Genomic DNA, 20,669 nt, shown 5'->3' with positions numbered 1-20,669 from the left:
TCAGGCGAAAAGGGAGTGTGCCTAGCAGCAGGGCTGGCAGAGGGGACATGGCTTATCACTTTCTGAGGTGATGGCTGGGCCTGATAACATATGACCCAAACATCTGCCCCCAGGACCCAGTTCCTGGATGCTCCAGCCTAGCTGGGCAGTGGGCTTGACAGCAGCCAAGGTCCCAGGAGCAGGGTACTTGCTGGTGGTCCAAAGCCCTGCTGTGGGCAAGCAGACTGTCCAGGGTGAGGGTGGGCCGCCTGTGTTGGAATAGGTAGGTGAGGGTCACAGGTGTGTAGAGGGGGTAAAGAAGATGGTCAAATGGTAGGAGGGAGAGCGGTAGAATTGGCAGCGAGGGAGTATAGAAAAGTGGAGTGGGAAGAGAATGGGCTGCTTGCAGACTGAAGAAGGATGAAGGGTCCTGGCAGCAGACTTGGAAGCTGAAATTCAAAGGAAAATAGAAGGGGGCATCTGGAAAAAGACTAGCGCTGCTGTGTCATGGGGAGAGGCAGTGGAGGAAGGGAGGAGAGAGCCCCAGGCCTGGCCCTAATCAATTTGACAGACAACAGCTGTGATTAATTGATGGCTAGTCCCGCCTCCAAGGAGCGCTGATTGGGCAACTCATCTGTGCCAGTCATGGAGCGCAGAGAAACTGAACCCCTATCTGGTGGCCCTTTCCCACCCAGAGCTCCCCACTGGGGTTTCCAAGTGCCCTAGGCCTGGCGGTGACCAGTTTACAGAAGGGCCTAGGGAGGACAGAGCCAGACACAGAGAGGAAGCTCCAGAGGGGAGTGGAAAGGAGGAAAAAGTGGCTCATGTTCACTTCTAGACCAGTCGAGAGGCCAGGGGCAAGAGCATAATTATCAGTGACCTGGAAGCTCAGGATAGGGGTGCAACTGGCAGCACCCCTCCCTGCTGCCCTGCAGACCCTAAGGGGTTTACACAGGTGACTCCCAGACCTCCAAATTCCAGGCCCTTTTCAGGCCTGGTGCCCAGGATGTTCGAAATAACAAAGCCAGCTCTTGTCCTGGGCCTTCTATGAAAATTGGTTACCTCATACCTACCACCATGCTGGCAGGTCGCTGGTGATAAATAATAGCCTTGACCAGGCCATGGGCAGAGGCCTCATTTCACTGCCAGTGTGGCATTTGTGTGTCCTAAACTGAAAACAGCTGGTCAGGCCCGTCGTGTACGGCTGGGTCTCTGTCAATAGCAGAACCTCCCGGAGCTGACACCAGTGTATCACACCCCCTCCTCCCCAGCCTCAACAAAGAGGGGACCAGAAGGACCAGCTGTCCACTCTCCACAAGCCCCAGTGCTCCTGGAAACTCCAGGAGAACCAAGGCTCAGGACACCTGCATTGTCTTGAACCAAGGTTCAGTCATTAACTGCTCTGGCCTGCTGGGAGGCTGGGAGGCCAGCCTCTACTGCCACACACACATTGACCTCCTTGGCCTCCCTAATCATGGTCCCATCTGCATTCTATTTGCCCAGATGCCATAAGCTGTCCCCTTTTGGCCAGTGGCCGGTCCAGCCAACACTGTTTAGTCCAGAGACAAGAAGTCAACCATCAGCCCTGGGAATTTCTGATCTGCATTCCACCTGGATTTCAGGTCTCTACCACTGAGAAGCTCTTAAACTTACCCATTCATTTTAAGACTGGCTCAGGTAGCTTGAATAGATGACTTAAGAAAGACCATATGAAAATGCTACAAACACTAGCAAGCTAGGCTCTAAAATAACCCACTTATTCAGCTCACGAAGGCAGCTTGATTATTTTGGTCTGGGGGTTAGGGTATTACTACACATAGGAAGTCTTATCACAGTCTCCCAAAAGGAATTCTTGGAAACAAGGTTCATTCACATTAAAAACAAACAAAAATAGATCTTTATGAAGAAAAACCAGTCACATTACTTTCTCACTACATTTCCTGAAATCACCCAATCAGCCATGTAACTCCAAAGAAAAGGGCACAGGGCTCAGAGTGTTGGGAAACCCAGCGTCATGCAGTCTTTCAACTTTCCCTTGGCAACGTAAGAATGGGCTATGAGCCTGGAGTACTCCCTTACCAAAAGATAAGAACCCTTACAGCCTGCGCTGGACTTGTCACCTTGTGTGGAACTATCTTTCCCTGTTTTAGACTCAATGTGTGCTCCTGTGCTCTTCTGCTTAAGCATGTGTATCATATGGCACCTGGCCAATCCCACTACCGTCCCTTGCAGGGAACAGATGGGATCCTCCTACTGCAGCACAAAAAAGATGCATGCAGGCCAACTGTCTTGTGTTGGCTGCAGAGAGGGGACCTGCTGGCCACGGTGGACCAGTGTACACTACTGAAGTTGATCCTGCTCTGCCTCTTCTCTATGTGAGTTAAGCACTGTTCTATCCAATGCTTATCTCTGTTGTGTTTCCCTAGTGACTATACTACCAAGATGCAGTGAGCAGAAGTGTTCAGATCTCTGCTTCTATTGACAAGCAACAGATATCACTTAATGACAAAGAATTGGATTCTCCTTCTGGCTATGGTGCTAAATAACTGTGTAAATCTGTTTCTTAGTTTTCTCAGCAGCTCTTCCAGCTATGTAACATTCCATTTTCTGTAAGAATTAAAGACTATTATGCCCAAGGTCAAAAGTCAATACAAACTTTCGTAGATTTAGAAGACAGATGGAATGCTAACAGTATTTGTGGTTCTAAAGTTTTACATATTGGAATCATTTACTGAAGAAAATAGATTTTACTCTAGATTGGAGTTTCTCAACCCTAGCCAGATAATTGTTGCGGGTGGCTGTCCTATGTATCGTGGGATATTTAACTACATCTCTGGCCTCTTCCCACAAGGTAGTAGCATCTCACTCAGTTGTGACAACCAAAAAATGTTTCCAGATATTGCTAAATGTCTCCTGAAGGGCAAACATGCCCCAGGTTGAGAACCACTGATTTAGATGTATTCCTCTAATCAGGATTTAAATAATGTGCATAAACTGATTCATCAATATACCTTTATCTTTTAAGTAGGAAAACTAAGACACTTCATGAAAAACAAAATCAATCATACAATGTGTTATATCATCAAAGATTTATAATACAACTGGTGTCTTAAACATTTCCCATATTTAATCAATAAACATTATTCCTTTTAAGAAGTGAAAAAGTTACCCATATTAAAAATACTGAAACAAACATCATTATTAAACACTATTAAATGACAAATAATTCTACATCTCTCTAACCTCTGTTTCATTAACTAGTGTTCCAGAGTGAAAAATAGTTCTGGCTTTTGTCATGGCTTCATTTCTTCCTTTAAAATATTAACTAAGACATGTTTCTAATTAGGTAAACCTGATAACTAATACCATTGGTTTTAAACAGAATTGGATCTTAATCATTGAGCTAAAGACGTAACAGGAAAATGATATTGTCACTTGAAGATTGTCTCAGTCTACTGTTCACCATGTAATCAAACACCTTTAAATTAACGCCAGCAGAAAGTCTAAAAAATTCATGGATTGCTCTAAGCACATCAAGGAACATTTAAAGCATAATGGCAGTAGAATAGTTAATTTAAACTTTTGATACTAAAACAATCCAGAAGTGGGAATCCTTCTGACATTTCTTTCTCCTTTTGGTAAGATCATTAATATTTTATACTTGTGTAACACTATAAGGATTAAAGAATAAGAGAGCTCCATAATGTGCTTGAAATATGAAAGACTATACTATAATTTTTGTAGGCACCAAGTTCCTTAAGTTCCAAGTTAAGTCTAATCAACTTTCATTATTCATAAGGACAATTTTAAGTAACCAGCTTACAAAAAAATAAGCAATCACTACAAATGACCCTTACTTACTATTTAGGCTAAACACATTTACAGTTTGACTAAATAGTTACATGGATACTATAATCATGGCAACTGTGTTTCACCATTCAGTGAAATTTCTTGCCTTCCTTCATAAGTTCTTCGGTCCTTTTTTCAGTGAACATAACATTTTCTACAAAGTATGAATCTTCTAAGTACAGCTCATCTCCTGAAAAATAATATTTTAATTCCACAGTTATTTTATAAAACACTCCAATATGTTAATGACATATAAATCAGTATTTTTTTAAATCTATTTCATGTCTTTGGAACTGAGAAAGTTGTTAAATAACCCTAATTTTATGAGCTTACCTCTATTACCTTCTTGTGTTTTTCATTCCCATACGCCTTAGCTCCCTGTTCCCCAGACAAGAATTTTCTTTGGGCACATAAATATTTATAACTCGTATTTTTCATCATAAACTATAACTTTTATATATTTCATGACTCTCTTTATCCTAGGCAATATTAACAGTGGCTTTGATATCCATATATTTTTGGTGTTTCAATGTGGGATGCTCTAATAATTTTAAGGTTAAATTAGAGAAATCATTATTTATGCATCAAAATTGCTGTAGGATGAGTAACAAACATTATCACTATTGTGAGACTTGAGACAGGTAACCATAAGTAACAAAGGTCACAAAACCCCACTCTAAACTGCCACAAAACCTCCATCATATACTTGCCAAACAACAACTGACCACCAACAAACTCCCTAATTCACATAAGCTGACAATTTACAAGTTCTCACAATTCAAAATCGAAATATAAAAAAGTGAGATAATACAAGACAGAACTTTGTCAGTTTAGGAAATATGTTTACATAAATGTGTGTATATAAAGTGACTTATTCAGAACTTCTGGTTATAACAAATACTATATTTTATAGACTTTGACCTTATTTAAATAATAACCACTGTAATGGGTAAAACATGGACTGTAATTCATGTCTTTGTGTTGGGCAATACTGTCATACTACTATAGTATTAATTAAATGTGAATACTAACAAAAGCATTGATGCTTCACTAACTTGCCTGGTAAAAGGCAGATCTCTCCATCAGCAGTTAATAATATGATTGGCATCCATCTTTCCACCTGTTCTGACACATGATCCAAACAAAATCTGTGCAAGTCAGAGAGAGAGGCAAAGTTTTCAAGTCTTCTTATTTCATAGAACTGTGGGTTTATCATCAAAATTTCTTCTGATAAGAAACTTTTGATTGCCTCTGACGGAGATAACCACTGTGGAAAACAAAGGTAGAGTTCCTGAAGGTTTTTTTCCATAGACACTGCAACATTTCAGATTGTTAGAGCAGTACCTAAGACATAATTAAAGTTGTAAAATTAATTCATAGATGCACCTTGTTAGATTCCACTGAGAAAACAAAGGTTTGCTGAAGAAAGCTGGGTTGATCCCAGTTACGAGGTTGATTATTGGGATATTGATCCTGGGAACTAATAAATAAACCAGGATAGGTCACTAAGAGTTGACCTGTGAGAGTCATTCAGCATAAAAGGCAAGAGATGCTGAGAAGGCAAGGTAGGTCATTCCTGAAGGAAAGAAGACTCTGAAGTATAAACTCATGGCAGTCGAGTGCCCATTTGTGCCTCCCAAAAATAGGTGCCCTGGGTAGGCCCTGAAGATGTGGTTGTGGACAAGACAAAGCTCTCAGGCCCTATGGTGCCTTCAGCAACCAAAATGTAATGTGATGTCTCCCACATGTTGTAATGGGGGGAAAGAGTCAGGAGCAGTAGGAACTTTCAGGAAGGTCAAGAGGCATAGCTCAGTCTACAGTCCCAGGAGTGTAATGATAGCAGGGTAGCAATCAGCCAGTGTTTGCCCATTTAACTTAAGTCACCTCACTCCTGTGGCATACCCTCCTTGCCACACCTTCCTTCCATGTACATTTAGATAAAAAGAACTGATTCAATGATTACGGAATAATCCCAAAAGGTCTTTTCTTTAACTGGTTTACTAGAGGAAAACTGATTCCCACACCTAAACCAGGAGTTAAAAACAGTTTCTGCCTTGGATAACTATAGGCCAAAGGTTTACAAGCTGTATATGTTTAAACATCCCCTAAGAAACCTATTAAATCTTCAGTCTATGTGGCCAGCAATCTAATGTTTAACAAGCACCTCAGATTATTCTGAAGTTGGCTGCATTTTGAAAACAAAGCTCAGGCTTCAAAGGACCACCCAATCTTTAAGTAATTTACAAGGCATTCTGCTTTGTCAGTTCTTTGTGAGTTCAATAATATCAAGATGAAGGGTTAAACAATAGGCATTGACCCACTTAATTTAACCTGTTCAGATTAGTCTGAACCACATATTAAAAGAAATTATTTATTGGTTACCTGTTACTATACGGCACTGCTCAAATACTTTATGTAAAATATTTCCATTCCTTAGGACAATTCCACATACTGTCATTTTATAGATGAAGAAACTCAGGCAGCTATTCTAACTAGAAAATCTAGCTACTGGCTCTTAAAACCCACCCACTGTTTTCACTAGGTTTTAGAACCTCAGCACTATTGACACTTTAGGCCAGATAATTCTTTGTTGTGGGGGTTGCCCTATGTACTAAAGGATGTTTTACAGCATACCTGGGCTCTAGTAGAAGCCAGAAGTACCCAAATTGTGGCAACCAAAAACGTCTCCAGACATTGCCAAATATACCAAGGGGGTGGGGTATATTGCTGAGAATCGCTAACCTAGACCAGGTTAAGAATCACTTATTGGAACCTCCTCTTCCAACCATGAGTGCTAAAATTACCTTCCCCTAACATAATGTAAAATAGATAAGTGACAAAACTTATAAAACCACCATTTTTGAACATTGAAAAATGTTGAATTGTAACATGTGAGAAAAGAAAAACAAATGAGGTGAACTCAGTAGAGTTCCAAGAATTTCCAGTTTTCTGCCAAAAGGTTAATTCCCAGACAATGGCACAAGAAGGGAGAACCTAATCAAAATGTAAGATTCTCACTGACTTGAGGAGACAAGGATCAGAGTTTGGGAAAACCCATACAAGCTAGAATTTGGAAGGCAATGTACCTGAAAGGAAGGAATCTACACAGAGTAGAACTCCAGAAATCTGTATAGGATGCCTTTGAGTCTTCACTAAACACTAATCTACACATGCATAAGGTGAAACCACACAACATTGGAAAACAATGATTCCTGGGAAAAGGACAATTACCTGGGATTTTAAGACTAATAGTCCCGGAGTTCATCTAAGGCCAAGAACTTTTCAAATTCCCTCCAACCCCGGTGCAGAGACCTTGTTGAATATAAGGGGTATTCTGTAGACCCCAGAAGGATCATACATTAGAAGTGCAAGTATCGGCCTTAGAATAAAGGCTACCATAGACCCACCCCAAAATCACTTAAAAAAACAAATCTCGAAAGGATCAATTTGCAATAACTTAACTTCCTGCCAGGAAAGGTCCAACAAGCCTTAAAAGAATATGACAAAATCTTGTCCTCGACTAAATATCACAATATTCAACATCCAATCAAAAATCACAAGATCCACAACAAAAACAGGAAAATGTAACCCACATCTAGAAGAAAAATCTGTCAATAGAAAAAAAAAAAATTACGGAAATGATGTAATTAGCAGAAAAGGACATATATGCAGGTAAAATAAAAGACAATTTTTTCCCCTCATTTTCAGTCTTTAACAAATTAACTGTTTTTCATTTTAGTTTATTTTTTAGGTGAGGCAACCCTTGGTTGACTTCACAGATTGCAAGGACCTTGTCAGCTTACAATCTCTTATTTTTTTATTTTTCACTCCCACAGCACCTGGTCTTCTCACGTGGTCTACCATCCAAGTACTAACCAGCCTGACCCTGCTTAGCTTCCAAGATCAGATGGGATTGGGCATGTTCAGGGTAGCATGGCTGTAGACTCAGATTGACTGTTTAAGGCAAAAATAATCAGTGTATTAGAGAGTGTATAATAACAATAAAAGTCAAATATATGACAACAATAGCATAAATGGGAGGAGAGGAGAAATCTTAAGTATATTGTTACAAGGTTCTAACACTATACATGAAGCAAAAGATGTATATTGCAAAACCTAAATTAAATCCACAGAGGTATAGCTAATAAGTCAATAATGGAGATAAAACAGAGTCCTAAAAATACTCAACTAATCCAAGTCAGGAAAAGAAAAATAGTGCAAAGAACAGACAGGATAAATAAAAAAAACAGTAAGATGGTAGATTTTAATCTAATCTTATTGATAATCACAAAAATATAAATGATCTAAACACTCCAAATGAAAGGAAGAAATTGTCTTATTGGATAAAAAAAAAGACTATATGCTGCCTATAAGAAACACACTTTAAATAGAAAGACACAAAGGTTAAAAGTAAAGGATGCAAAAGGATATACTATGTGCCAGCAAATCAAATGAAAGGTAGAGTGGCTATATTAATATTAGACGGAGTAAACTTCAGGTTTTAGAATAAGGATAAAGAAAGATATTTCATAATAATCAACTGGTCAATCCATAAAGCTTTAACAGTCCTGTCTATACAACACCTTAAAAGGAGCTTCAAAACACATGAAGGAAACCCTGATAGAACTGAAAAGAAAAAAAGACAAATCCACAATTATTTGTTGAAGATTTAAGCATTCCTCTCAGTACAGTACTTGATGGAACAACTAAAATGGAAGACCTGACAAACACTACCAAGGAATTTAACTTAATTGTCATTTCTACAAACACTCTACCAGAGAATATTCTTTTTAGGTGCAAAGGGTACGGTTACCAAATTAGAACATATCCGTAGCCATGAAATACTTCAATAAATGTAAAAACAAAACAAAACAAAACAAAAAACACTGAAATCACATAAAATATGTTCTGAAGAAACAAACTACTGTGGGATGAAATGACTTAAAGTGCTTGGAAAGGGGTCTGGCGCCTAAATCTGAGTTCTGCTCGGATCCTGGGACACCCACAGCAGCCCTGCTCGGGGAGCCGCCTGGGGAGACAGAGTCGAGGCCTTGAGACTGTGAAGCCGGGGAAAACACTTCGCCAAGGTTCCAGCTTTGGCCTGCAGGGCTGGGGACCCAACAGCCTAGGTCCCATGCCCGCTGAGTCACTTATTGGCTGTATGGCCCTTATCCGGAGATTCCGGCGCGGCGGCCAGTGACGCCCGGGGCCGCAGCACCAACACGCCCGCCTCCTCGAAAGTCTCGCGGATGGCGCAGATGCGAAAGGCTACGTCATACGGCAGCGCCGCGTCATCCCCGTCGGCGGCGTCAGTTCCCATTGGCGGCAGCACTGGGAAGCCAGTGCGCGGGGGCGGACGCGGGACAAGGTTGAAGTGCGGCGGGCCGTGATGTGGCGCGAAGAGGCACAGCCAGTTGGCCGAGCGATCTGCTGCGTCCAGTACACCGCCTGGAAAGACATAAGCCCCGGGTAGGAAGTGTTGGCTCTCGGAGCGCTCCAGTAGCAGCAGCCGGTAGTCCTCAACGGGTGGTGGAGGTAGCGACGCGGCGGCGAGGCCTGGGTGTGTCCAACCCGCCGCTAGCACCAAGGTGGCTGACCGCCGCCAGCGGCTTAAATCGGATCGCGCGAGTGCGCTCATTGCGGGTGGCGGCGCTTGGCTTCTGGCCTCCAAATTCTGGCACGGCAGGAGTTCCTACGCGCCGACCCTACCACCCCAGTGGCTTTCTGGGACTGAAGACGAAAGCGTGTCTCTTTTAGGCACTCCTACAGTGTTTGAACTCGAACGCCTTCGGGTAGGAGGGGCGTGGGGCGCGCTGGAGCAAGCATCGCCTGCAGTGCCCTGGTTCCCATTGTCACGGAACATGGGCTATCACAGCCTCCCGAAAGGTGTACAGCACCATCCTCATCCAGGACTTGGGACCAAGAGCAGGAATGCTTATGTGTGTATGTTACCTGCCATGATAAAAGCACGATGCAAACCCAGGCCTGGTGACACCTACCCAACCAAAACCTGAGAACTAGGATTTCTTCCTTTAAAATCCGGGTTGATACATGGCGTATCTCCTTTTGTAGAAGGTGGGTGATGTCCTAGGGGCACGTGTCTGAGCTTTGCAAGCTTACATGAATCCCACCAGTGAGAAACCGTTGGATGAACCAGATGCAAAATCATAAATCTCCCACTGCTCAGCCTGAGTGTGAAAGGTCCTACTTGAATCCCCTACGCCCCAGAGTAATGTGTGGACACGTTTTATTGTCAGTGCACCTGGGACCACCTTAAGCCTCATAAGTCATTTAATTTTTAGTGGCTGTAGGAATCACCTCCAAGAGAAATATTACATCTTAGAGCCTTTTTAAATCTGAGTTTTCTGTTTTACGACTCCTTACCAGTCGCCAATAGCTTCTCCTACAATTACTATTAAAACTTATCCCACATTATGTTTTTAGATCAGATATAGACTATATGTACTCTTGCTAAGCTTCATTTACAAGCTGTCATTATAATGTGAGTTATTTTATGGATGAATATCCACAGATGGCACCACCAATATTTAACCTGATTTTTTTAGCATTATTTTCCAAAGGTGCAAATCTCTGTGTACTGACTACATTCCAGAAACAGAACCGGGCCACACTGGGAAAAGCACACATGGAGGTCAAGGGAGGACCCATGCCCTACTGCGAGAGTCTGCCAACTTTCACCCACCTTGAGTCTACAGAATCCACAGTTGGGGACCCCTACCTAAACCACTTCTCTGTGGCTCTCTGTGAATTGGTTCAGAATCTACTGTAGAGTCTTGGTGGCACCCCGGAATCTGTGTTTTGAACATTCCCCTACTTTCCAGACATTTCCAGTGCTATGAGCCATGGGAAGCTGTGAATGCATTCATAGTGACCTCAAACGCATGTGGAGGCCTGCTTAGAACAGGACTTCTAAAACAACAAATATATCTGGAAGGCCAAGGCCATTTTTGCTGACTATAAGCAGGGTCTCCGGAACCAGAGGGAACACATAGCTCCTTTTAAAATTGAAGGTGTTTATGCTCAAGACGAGCCTGAGTGTTACCTAGGCAAGAGATGTGCTTATGTGTGCTTATGTGTACAAGGTAAAGAACAACACAATGACTTCCTGGTGGCAAGTCAAACAAAACCAGGATAATCAGGGAATAGGTTACTAGTGCTCATGAAACTGCCATGGTATGTGCCAAATTCTGAAGCAACCTTCCTGCTAAGGCCATTGGACAACAGAATCTGTGTAATATAGGACACCTTGTGGATTTAAATTTATTGAAAGTAAATAAAGTGGATTTATTTTCTTGTAAAATAATTCATATCTTCAGCGGTTACCCAAACAGTAGCATGGTGACCAAAGTGAATGGGGCTGGACAAGAGGTCCATGGAATTTACTAGGCAAAAAATAATGAGGGCCTAAACTAAGAGAGTGGCTGTGGAGAGGAGGCGAGGTAGAGAGAAGGTAATGATTTATATTTAGGAGACAAGCTTGATGTAATGTAGTAATTAGTTGAATATGCAAAGCAAGGGAAAGGAAATAGTTGAGATTATAGTTTTAAGGAGATTGAAGTACCAGTCCCTCAATCCTAGGAATAATACTAATATTTATAAACCATTTACTGTGTAAGGCACTAGGAACTTTGTATTAACTGTATAGTCCTCACAAAATCCTATAAGGTGGAAATAGCTATTGCCATTTTACAGATGAGAAATCATTCACAGAGGGGTTAAGTATTTTAAGACAGGACACACTTTTCACTGTAAAATAACACCATGGTTTTATAGGTATGTTTATTTCTGTATTAGCTGGTTTTTCTAAAGGCTGGTCACTCCTAAGTGAGATGACTGTATCATGGAGTGCAAAGCAAAGTGGTGCAGTACCACTTTATGTATATGTCCACACGCCACATCCTACAACCTCACTTAACTGTAGCAAAGAACTAGTAAGATGCAAAGAACACACCCTGAGCCACAAAGAGATACAAATATATTTAAATCTAATGTATTCTGCTCACAGGAAAAATTAATTTATGGATATATTACCTATTGCTGTTATCAGATTCTTCTAAAACTTGGTGGCATAAAACAATAGAACATCTCACAATTTCTGTGGAATCAGGAATTCGAGAGCAACTCAGCCGGGTTCTGACTCAGTAACTCCCATGAGACTGTGGTCAGCAAGTCAGCCAGGGCTTGATCAGGGCCTGAGGGATCCATTTCTACAATGGTTCAATCACATGGCTATCAATTTTACCTACCTTCTGTCTATAGTTACAACATTATGACCAAAAGATCCAGAACGAAGTCTAAGATTAAAAAAAAAAAGAAAAAAAAAAAAACAACTATAACACCTGTCACAAAAGTTTAAGAGAAAAACGGGGAAAAGAGAAAACTCCATTGGTTAGAAAAATGGGCAAGAGATATGTTAAAGTTCATTGTGATTTATTTAAGGTCCTGTAGCCAAGCTAGTGTCAAAATCTATCCCCAAACCTACTGGCATGTTCTCAGAGTGCCCTGCCAAGTCCTGTTTTGCCAGGAGCACAGTGCCAGCTACCCTAAGCTTGACAGTGCACACAGCCATCCCCCACTGCTAGCAATTACCATGTGCCACTTGGTCATAAGACTGTGTTACTTTATGACAACAGTTGCTTACTTCCTAGCTAATGACAGTTGATTCTTCATCATTATGTTCTGGTCGTCTCCAGCTGTCTTTACAATAACAAATTTCTTATTTGGTTTATTAGCACATGCATAATCCTAAGAAAAAAATGGTCCAAACATGTCATGTGGCTTCTTATCTACGGCTCCAAGTGGGCTTTTGTTTCAGTCCCTCATTCAGGGAGCCCAAGTTCATTTATATTATCCATTGTTTATCAGGTTTTTCAGTTGAAAAAGGAAGAGAACGTAATCTTCAGGGCTAGCCATGGAGAGATGACATCAGCTTGGAGACACAACAGTAACAGGAGAGTTTGTTCCACCTGCCTAGAAACCAATGCCCATCACTGCCATGAAACAATTTATCTGAATAACCAGTAACATCTTGTGCACCAAAAATCACACAAAAAATTATAACTCAAAATGTTTCTTGAAAAAAAAGTGTTTTTGAGGTTTTTTAAAAGGTTCACAACATTATTTCTCAAAATGTGTACCATTTATGTGACATTCTGGAAAAAGCAGAAGTATAGAGACAAATCAGATCAGTGGTTGCCAGAGCCTGAGGTGGGAAGGAAGGCTATGGGGAACTTTTGGGGGGTAAGGGAATCATTCTATATCTTGACTTGGATGATGGTTACATGATTTTATACATTTGTCAAAAATCAAAACTGCATACTTAAGAAGGGCGAACGTTACCATATTTAAATTTAACTCAATAAATTTGATTTTACAAATGTATGCATTCCAACTTCTAAATCAACCTGAATTTCCCTTTGTAAACTTGACCTTTTTATTATGTACCTTCTATCATTTGACAAGTTTTTTTCTAGTTTTCATCTTCAAATTGCTTTTTTAGCAGATTTTACCTAAGTTATGGAAAATAAAATGTTTTCACATATATTGGTTCTTTTGCCAACCATCTCATTTTTCAGACTTTTAAAATAGTATGATAAATAATAACAGCAGTGGGAGCCAACATTTATTGAGCGCTGTGCCTGGTAAAAAGTCTTATCTCAACATCCCTGTGAAGCTTACCTTATTATTACTTCCACTGTAAAGATAAAGCAGTTGAAGTCAGAGAGATTAAGGAACTGCTTCAAATTCGACAGTGCTCTTAATCTCTATGCTGTTCTATCTTGACACTATATTTCAAAACTTGCTTCTGATTCCCTGGGGTAAGATTCCAAAAGCATTTTGCTTCACTTTTGGGGGGAAGGTCCTGAAGTTGTTTCTCATAACAATTGAGACCCTAACTGTTAAAATGTATATTTTCATAACAAAATTTTCTAGGTGATAAAAACATTCAAATTTTTATTGTAAAAACAATATAACACTAAATAAAAATAATGAAAAAACACCAGTCATAATCCCACCACCTTAATATTTTCATTTCTGTATATTTCCTTGTAGATCTCTATATGCCTAACACATACATACGAGCAGAGGAGACTCAAATTTGCCTTCTGGCAACAGCATATTAAAAAGACTTTCTAAAATCATTTTACCAAAAGGAGGTCTCATTCGGTTTATTTACATTTGATATATAAGCCTTAAGGTTACACGGTTCTAAATTACACACTAAACAAGGATGCCCAAGATTTTACAACACTACAATGAAAACACCTAGACTCCTCTGTGGAATGAGAAGAAAATAAGTAAAAGAGAGGGATGCTTTTCCAGAAATCCATCTAGCGCTCATGGACACAAGGTTGCAGCAATTGGTCAGTTCCTGCCCTTTTGGCCAGTTCCTAAGAGTCAAAGAAACTATTTGAATATGATCATTCATGTGGAGACCCGCTACTCTTCCTGGATTCTATCCCGCATTAAAAGAGTATAATCATAGAAAAGCACTTGGAAATTTATAGTCCTGGCATATTTCTGAACATCTCTTTATGTAATTAAATCTGTGACGAGTAATCATGTTGATCAGGACATTCACTTCAAGTGTACATGAAGAAGATTAAGAATTTTTTTTTGATAAGAGTTTGTTTGAGCCAAATGGATTACATATGCTGTGGAGCAAGACTGAAAATACTCCCAAGAATTTTTTTTTTATCACAATAGTTGATATTTGAATCACTTATTCATGCCTTTCCACCTAAGTTATTAACGCTGTATGTTATCTTTAATTTTTTTATGTATTAATAAACATTTCAGTTAGAAGCATCATTCAAACAGTAGACACAAAGTCTTTAATTCCACCCTGGATCTGATGCCACATACAGACAACCACACTGCACTCAGGTTCCCTGATATCAGGTAGCCAGTGTAGTTATAGTTCTGAAGGCATCAGGTTATTTGCAGAATAGGATTCTCCCAGTCTCCACGACAAATAACAGGTTTTCACATCTGTAATTTCCCAGAATCAATTTAGGTGGTCTGACTGCTGAGTACAACAAACTGTTTAATAAATACTAGGCTTTCTTGGACTTAGAGTCTGAATTTAAATTCCTAATCTAATTTAAATACTATAAGTAGCATTTATGCAAATTTGCTTTCAAGTCCATCTGCTAATTCTAATATGGACTAAAATCACAGTAAGCTTAGTTCATTCTGATTTTTAAAATTCATATGAAATTTTACCAACTGATTTTAGACAATAACCACCAAAGTATAAGATTCCATTTCAACATGCACACATATACAAAAAAACAAACAAAATATAACTTCATTCTATTAAATGTATTAAGCTCTAAAAGGAACCTTCGAGCTGATCAGTCAGGACCGCCCCCCCCATTTCACAAATGAGGAAACTGAGGCACAGGAAGGTCAATGACTTGTCTGAGGTACTTGGAGAGAGAGGCAGAGCCTCACACATTGCAGCTGGTCAGCCCTTGCCAGAGGAGGCTCACCCTAAAGTAATGCAGAGGCCAGGCCTACAGCACTTTATTTCTCAGACTGACATACGGGCTCACACTCTGGGGCTCACCCCCTTAACAAGCATTCAATATAGAACAGAGAACTACATTCTGAAAAGCAACCAAGTAGCTAAAAACATCTCAATGTGCACATTGAAAAGGAAAATGCAGCATTATCAGGAACTTTATGCAAACTAGAACTCTTTTTAACCAAATCTACTTTTTAGTCATTTGACATCACACATCTCTTATGCAGTTTACTGTAAACCTTAGGTAAATCATGAAGCTTATGCTCTAATTTTATTTACCAAAAAATATTTTCCCTTGTGGCATTTGAAGTTCTTATAGCACATAGAAAAGAATTTGCCAGCAGGCATTTTTCTCCTACAAACATGATTAGATTTTTGTATTTGTTTGCTTTAACTGTTTTTAATAGCAATCGTTCAAAGTTCCCATGATAAGTGCCTTGACGTTCCAAGGTCTTGTTTTGTCAGACAGCAATATTGTTTTCCCAAAAGAGCCCCAGGGATGTTATAGGTATTTAATTTCACAAGAGACTTAAGGTAGTGTTTTACTTTGGAAGTAAAGATCTATCCTTTAACTTGTACCTTTAATTTGGTTCTCTGCCATAGCCTTTGACATTGACTTCTTCATGTATATCCTATATTAAACATTTTGATTTTTTTTATCACTTGTATCATGGTATATCATACCAAATGTTTTTAGAAAATTAATAACTTTTATATCAAACACCTAAATTGAACTAGTCCTCTATCAAAAAGTGATCTCTTGAATTATATATAGAAATAAGGGCAGACAGATATAGACAGCAGCCTATTGCTCAAGCAGAAAGCAATTTTACTTGCATCATATTGCAAAAGTTCTAGTAGGCAGTAATAATTTCAAATAATGCCAAATGTTCCTAATATTTAAAATTTTCAAACTCAGAGTTGTTGAGGTTAACAAGTTCACAGGACGTTTATTCTAATTCAGCTTTTTTTTTTTTTGGCAACATTTTATCACTAATTTCAGTGAGCAGAGGACTCTTAAAATCAGGTATACCTCTACTGCACCTATAATACTCAAGGATCTTCAAAAGGATAGAATGACAACAATTAAATTTGCTTGTCCCAGTTATCCTCTGTGTATTACACGATTTCTGATAGGTTGCTTCTTTAACAGGTTCTGCTGAACAATTTATTTTTGATGAATCAAAACACCTTAATAAGAACAGAGTGTCAGTCTTAAAAAGAGAAGATTCTATTCAGGGCTTGGTTTTTAGGGATATTTTCCAACACCGGGTCACAAAATGTCCTAGCTTCCTCTTGCCTGAGATGAGGCTTTGGGGAAAGCAATGGAGATTCCATGTGTTATTGTGTGTGGGAGGAGAAAGAGGAATTTATAAAACTTTCTGTGTCATCTCTGAAGGTACCTTGGACAATCAGGTGTAAAAGAATTTGACTTTGGCCCCTGTTCAGTTTCACCCCAACTGGGAGAGGCAGAAAAAGTTTTTATTTAGTTATTGTCACAAAACTTTTAATTGGCTTAAGACCTGTGGGTCTTTTAAAACCATTATCACAGACACGTGCAAACAGATCTCATATTCTGAGGTGCTGGAACCTGTGTGCTGAGGAGTGAGAGTAGGCTGGGAGGGTGGCTTATAGGAGTGGATGCCCAGACAGCACTCCTGCTTTTTGCCTTTGCCCCTTTGCCCTCCAAGTTGCCCTTTGAAAAACTGCCAATGCTTTCCTCCTAGTCCCCTTTCTCATTTCTGGAGTTAAAAAAAAAAAAATCTTGTCAGTTTTTAGTCAAATCAAAGTCTCTGAGTTTTATTCCAAATTATTACCTTTAGAGAGTTAAATGCATCTCGTTTCTCAATAGATGCTGTCTCTGGACCACAGGTAGGAGGTAGCAGCACTCCTCAGGCAAATTCCAGCTTGAGACCCAGGGTGTTTTCCACATTTCCTTATTTATTGACCGAAAGAAGCAGCACCCACTTAACTTCTGTCATCTACACCTGTGGTTCCAGTAGTTTTTGCTATGACCTCTTGCCATCAAGAAGATAGAGTTTAAAAATAGATTCAGATGTATATTTGGTACCCAAATATACAAATAAGACTCCTATGTTTGACTCATAGTCAGGTATAAATTCATGACCAAATAAATGTCTTTTATAAAGAAAACAGTTTTGATAGTACACAATACGGTTATGTGACTTTCAAATGATTGCTATTTTAAAAAAAGCTTCTTAAATTGCAAGTTAAAGCTGCTACATTCTAACCCAGTCTCAGGATTAATTGGCTCAAAACCTCTCTGTGCCAGTGATGCCACTATGCCCAGTGGGGGGGTGGGCAGTGTCAGGGTCAGAGAGCCGTGCAGCTCCTTCCAAAGCCAGCTCTCCTACTGGCCAGCAAGCAAATTCAAGGGATAGATAGGATTAAGGGCTCCAAAGAGGATTCCCCAGCCCTCCCCTAAAGGAGGATCAAAAACTCTGGTCTAGTTCTGGAACAAAAATAAGCCCCAGCGAAGGAGAAAGTCCCTGTTTAAACAGCATGCGGCCCATCCTGAAGCTTACACCCCTCCCAAGTTGGCTGGGGAGTGTCTTTTTAAATAGGCAGTGTGTGCAGTGGAGGGCGGCTTCTACCATGCTTCTCTGGTTTTACAAGCAGAGTCAGACCCTGAGGGCAAGGGACAGACAGACCCTCTCTAGCTGCTTTTGGTGACTGACGGATAAGCTCTGCCAAGAAGCGCAATCGTGCACAGTAGAGAAAGCACTTTGCATGAACTTCTTTTTGCATTCTAAGCTTAGGCCCCAAAGGATTAAGGTAATAAAAACTGCTTACAGCTTGTTGCAATCTGTCTCCTGTCCAGAAAGAACCCCCCACCCCAACAAAACAGGCCCCCTCTCCACATTTCATTTCACCTAACCCCCTTTTTCAAACTGCCCCATGGGAGTCTCTGGTGTAAACACGCCCCAGCAGCACACGCGGTAAGTCATTAACTCAGAGGAATCTGGGGTCACTGTGAACGGTTTTCTATTAATAGAGGATAAAGCTCCTGCATACATTAGTGGTAATGCCCTGGCGGCCCGCACAAAATTAACTCCTCCCAGGCCAGCAAGAGGAAACCGCGTTCTGCCCAGGCAGATGTATGCCTGAAACGCGCGTGTACACGGTGTTTTAGAACCTCTTCCCTTACACATGCCAGATCCCACTCCCATCTGAGTCCTGGCAGTAGCGGTCATTCTAGAAGGGGTGTCTCTGAGGAAGTAACAGTGGCGCCTAGGGGCCATCGGGTGTCCTTAGTCAGCTGAGCTTTGCCACGCACACCGCCAGAGCTACAGCCGCCAGCAGCACGGCGCTGAAAAGGGTGGCGGCGACGGCCTTGCTCAGGTCGCAGGGCCCCGTCCTCTCTTCTATGGACACAAAACCCGCCGAGGAGGCGCCAGCGCTGGACGGGAGCTCGGCGCCCGCCGCCTGCCGGGCCTGCACTGTCCAGCGGGGCACGTTGACCTTCATCTCCATATCGTGGATCATCTTGCCCACTTGAATGATCTCCCGCTCCAGCTCTCGCAGGTCGTTTACATCGAAGTCGCATTCTGCCTCATGCCGCAAGCTGCGGGCGCTCAAGGCGCGCGCGGCTACGCCCGCTGCACCGCCAGCTACGCCTGTGCGCACGAGCGGCCGTCGAGGCGTGTGCAGTGGGAACGCGGTGCCAAGCGCTAGCGCGCGCCGCATATCAGCTTCTAGCAGGTCCAGGCAACCGGAGAAGGCCACCCAGAGGCGCTCGAACTCAGCGCGCTCCTCGGTGCCCATGCCCCGGTCTCGCAGCGCAGTCGTCAGCTGGGCGCCGGTGGCCACCGCCAGCTCCTGCGCCTTATGGCGCGTTTTCTGCAGCTCCTCGCGCAGGTTCTGCGAGTCTGTCGAGCCTCCGACGGTTAGCACCAGGTGATGGTAGCATGCGGTTGCCTTGTTGAGCGCATCCAGCAGAGCCTTGCACTCCTCCTTCGCCATGGCGGTGAGCTCCCGCGCAACCCGGTCGCGTGCGCCCCTTTTAGTTTTACGCCTTCAGTGCGTCAGTCTTGACGGCGGCCCCGGGCCGGACCGTGGGCCTGCTCCTCATGGCCCAAGACTAGCTCGGTGCTGCCGTGCTGTCGACGGATCCCGCTTAGGACCTGCGACGTGCGCCTCTGAGGTCCAGGCGCGGAGAGTCCTGTTAGCTGCCTCCCGTCCCTTCGTCCATCCTCCCCAGATACGCTCCGAGTCACAGGTCTAGTCTCTGCACCGCCCTGGTCTCCACGGTGGCCCTCTGCAAAGCCCGGGTTGCGGTCCCCATCTTTTCGTGCCGTCTCCAGGGCTAGCCCGCCGCGGAGCTGCGCGCTCCGCCTTAGCCGCAGCCAAGGGCGGCTGGGTCGTGTTTCTTAGGATCCACCCACCCCCGCCCGTCCTTACAGGGCGCTTCCATCCCTGGACAAGGGATAGGCGGAGCCCCGCGCGGGGAGGTCACGTGTAGGTCCCACATCTCCCTCTCCTCCGCACCCCATTGAAGTTCTGAAATATTAACGCTCGACAGATCTAACCCTTCTCTGTTTCACGGATGGGGAAACTGAGGCCCAGGTAAAAAAAAAAAAGGGGGGGGACCTATGTCACTCGATATCGTACAAGTGAAGGGACTAGAACCTAGGGACCCGGACTTCCAGACCCTGTCAGCCACAGGAGTGGTGTGCCTCATAGGGCTGGGCATCTCCATCCTCCAAAGCTAGCAATAAAGGGCGATCCACGGGGTGGGATGGCTCCCAGGACTCCCCATCCCGGTCCAGCCGGCTTTCCAGAGACGGAGCTTGGACCCCTTCCCTAGTGTCAAAAGGGCTCTCGGCCCCGCCCCCCTCGTTCCGGGCACGCGCAGTCGGCGGTTCTGGGCTTGTCCAGCCGGTGTAGGAAGTGCTTGGCGCTGACTGAGCCCCTCCCCCGGCCGGACGGACTCAATGATTGCTCTACTCATACGTCACTCTGGATAAACACGGCTGCTCATTGGGCTAACCTGGAGGCGCGGCTCCGCCCAACGGCGGAGCAAAAGAGTGGGCGGTGGAGTGAAGCTGCAGCGCTGGGGCGGTGGGCACTGAAGTCGGAGCCCAAGGGCCAGGAGGTGTCGCCGCCGCTCGGGGAAGGGTAGGGAGTGAAACTATGTAGCCTTTAAGTAAGTTCCTCTCTCCTGTCTGCTCCCGCGCCTCTCCTCCCTCGGGACGGCTGCGCCTCGGGGCCCAGAGGCCGGGCGGGGCCGCGAGCGGGAAGGGGGAGGGGCGCTTTTCTCCCCGCCACT

The 20,669-nt window shown here is 42.8% G+C and overlaps 3 protein-coding genes, 1 long non-coding RNA gene and 1 pseudogene across 13 annotated transcripts in view; 2 read left to right on the top strand and 3 right to left on the bottom strand.

Moving 5' to 3' along the window:
* Positions 1-4,986: 4,986 nt before the first annotated feature.
* NUDT19 (nudix hydrolase 19) lies at positions 4,987-9,540 on the bottom strand. Of its 5 annotated transcripts, none has more exons than XM_036231567.1 (3): positions 8,636-9,540; positions 6,463-6,570; positions 4,987-5,095 (listed from the first exon to the last, which is right to left on the bottom strand). In XM_036231567.1, exon 1 carries the CDS (start codon positions 9,464-9,466, stop codon positions 8,975-8,977), a length of 492 nt encoding a protein of 163 aa, XP_036087460.1. In that variant the 5' UTR covers positions 9,467-9,540; the 3' UTR covers positions 4,987-5,095; positions 6,463-6,570; positions 8,636-8,974. The 5 variants fall into 5 exon arrangements, with proteins under 5 accessions (XP_036087460.1, XP_036087461.1, XP_015988753.2 ...); XM_036231568.1 differs by having other exon boundaries at positions 4,991-5,095; positions 6,211-6,570; XM_016133267.2 differs by lacking the exon at positions 6,463-6,570 and having other exon boundaries at positions 5,008-5,095; positions 8,835-9,540.
* LOC118611594 lies at positions 7,656-7,773 on the bottom strand (annotated as a pseudogene).
* Positions 9,186-13,392, top strand: LOC118611364. Its single transcript, XR_004954265.1, has 2 exons — positions 9,186-9,297; positions 12,715-13,392. It is a non-coding gene; the product is annotated as an uncharacterized LOC118611364 (long non-coding RNA).
* Positions 13,393-14,661: 1,269 nt separating this feature from the next.
* On the bottom strand, positions 14,662-20,229 carry LOC107504190 (regulator of G protein signaling 9 binding protein). Its single transcript, XM_016133229.2, has one exon. It carries the CDS (start codon positions 19,361-19,363, stop codon positions 18,656-18,658), a length of 708 nt encoding a protein of 235 aa, XP_015988715.2. The 5' UTR covers positions 19,364-20,229; the 3' UTR covers positions 14,662-18,655.
* A 181-nt stretch (positions 20,230-20,410) lies between these two features.
* Positions 20,411-20,669, top strand: part of ANKRD27 (ankyrin repeat domain 27) — a 50,375-nt gene continuing 50,116 nt past the window's right edge. For 2 of the 6 annotated variants that reach the window (XM_036231564.1, XM_036231565.1), the window contains exon 1: positions 20,411-20,546. The gene's annotated coding sequence lies outside the window, so the exon portion shown is untranslated. The remainder of the gene's footprint in view (positions 20,547-20,669) is intronic. The other 4 variants (XM_036231562.1, XM_036231560.1, XM_036231561.1 and 1 more) reach the window with 3 other exon arrangements.

Source organism: Rousettus aegyptiacus, unplaced genomic scaffold (assembly GCF_014176215.1).
Source record: "Rousettus aegyptiacus isolate mRouAeg1 unplaced genomic scaffold, mRouAeg1.p scaffold_m13_p_14, whole genome shotgun sequence".
NCBI lineage: Eukaryota > Metazoa > Chordata > Mammalia > Chiroptera > Pteropodidae > Rousettus > Rousettus aegyptiacus.
Note: the sequence above shows the minus strand (reverse complement) of the source record. Positions and strands in the feature narration are given on the sequence as shown.

Bases quoted from the DNA above. Each gene is read 5' to 3' on its own strand.
- NUDT19 (XM_036231567.1), bottom strand. From the start codon at position 9,466: ATGAGCGCACTCGCGCGATCCGATTTAAGCCGCTGGCGGCGGTCAGCC.
- LOC107504190 (XM_016133229.2), bottom strand. From the start codon at position 19,363: ATGGCGAAGGAGGAGTGCAAGGCTCTGCTGGATGCGCTCAACAAGGCA.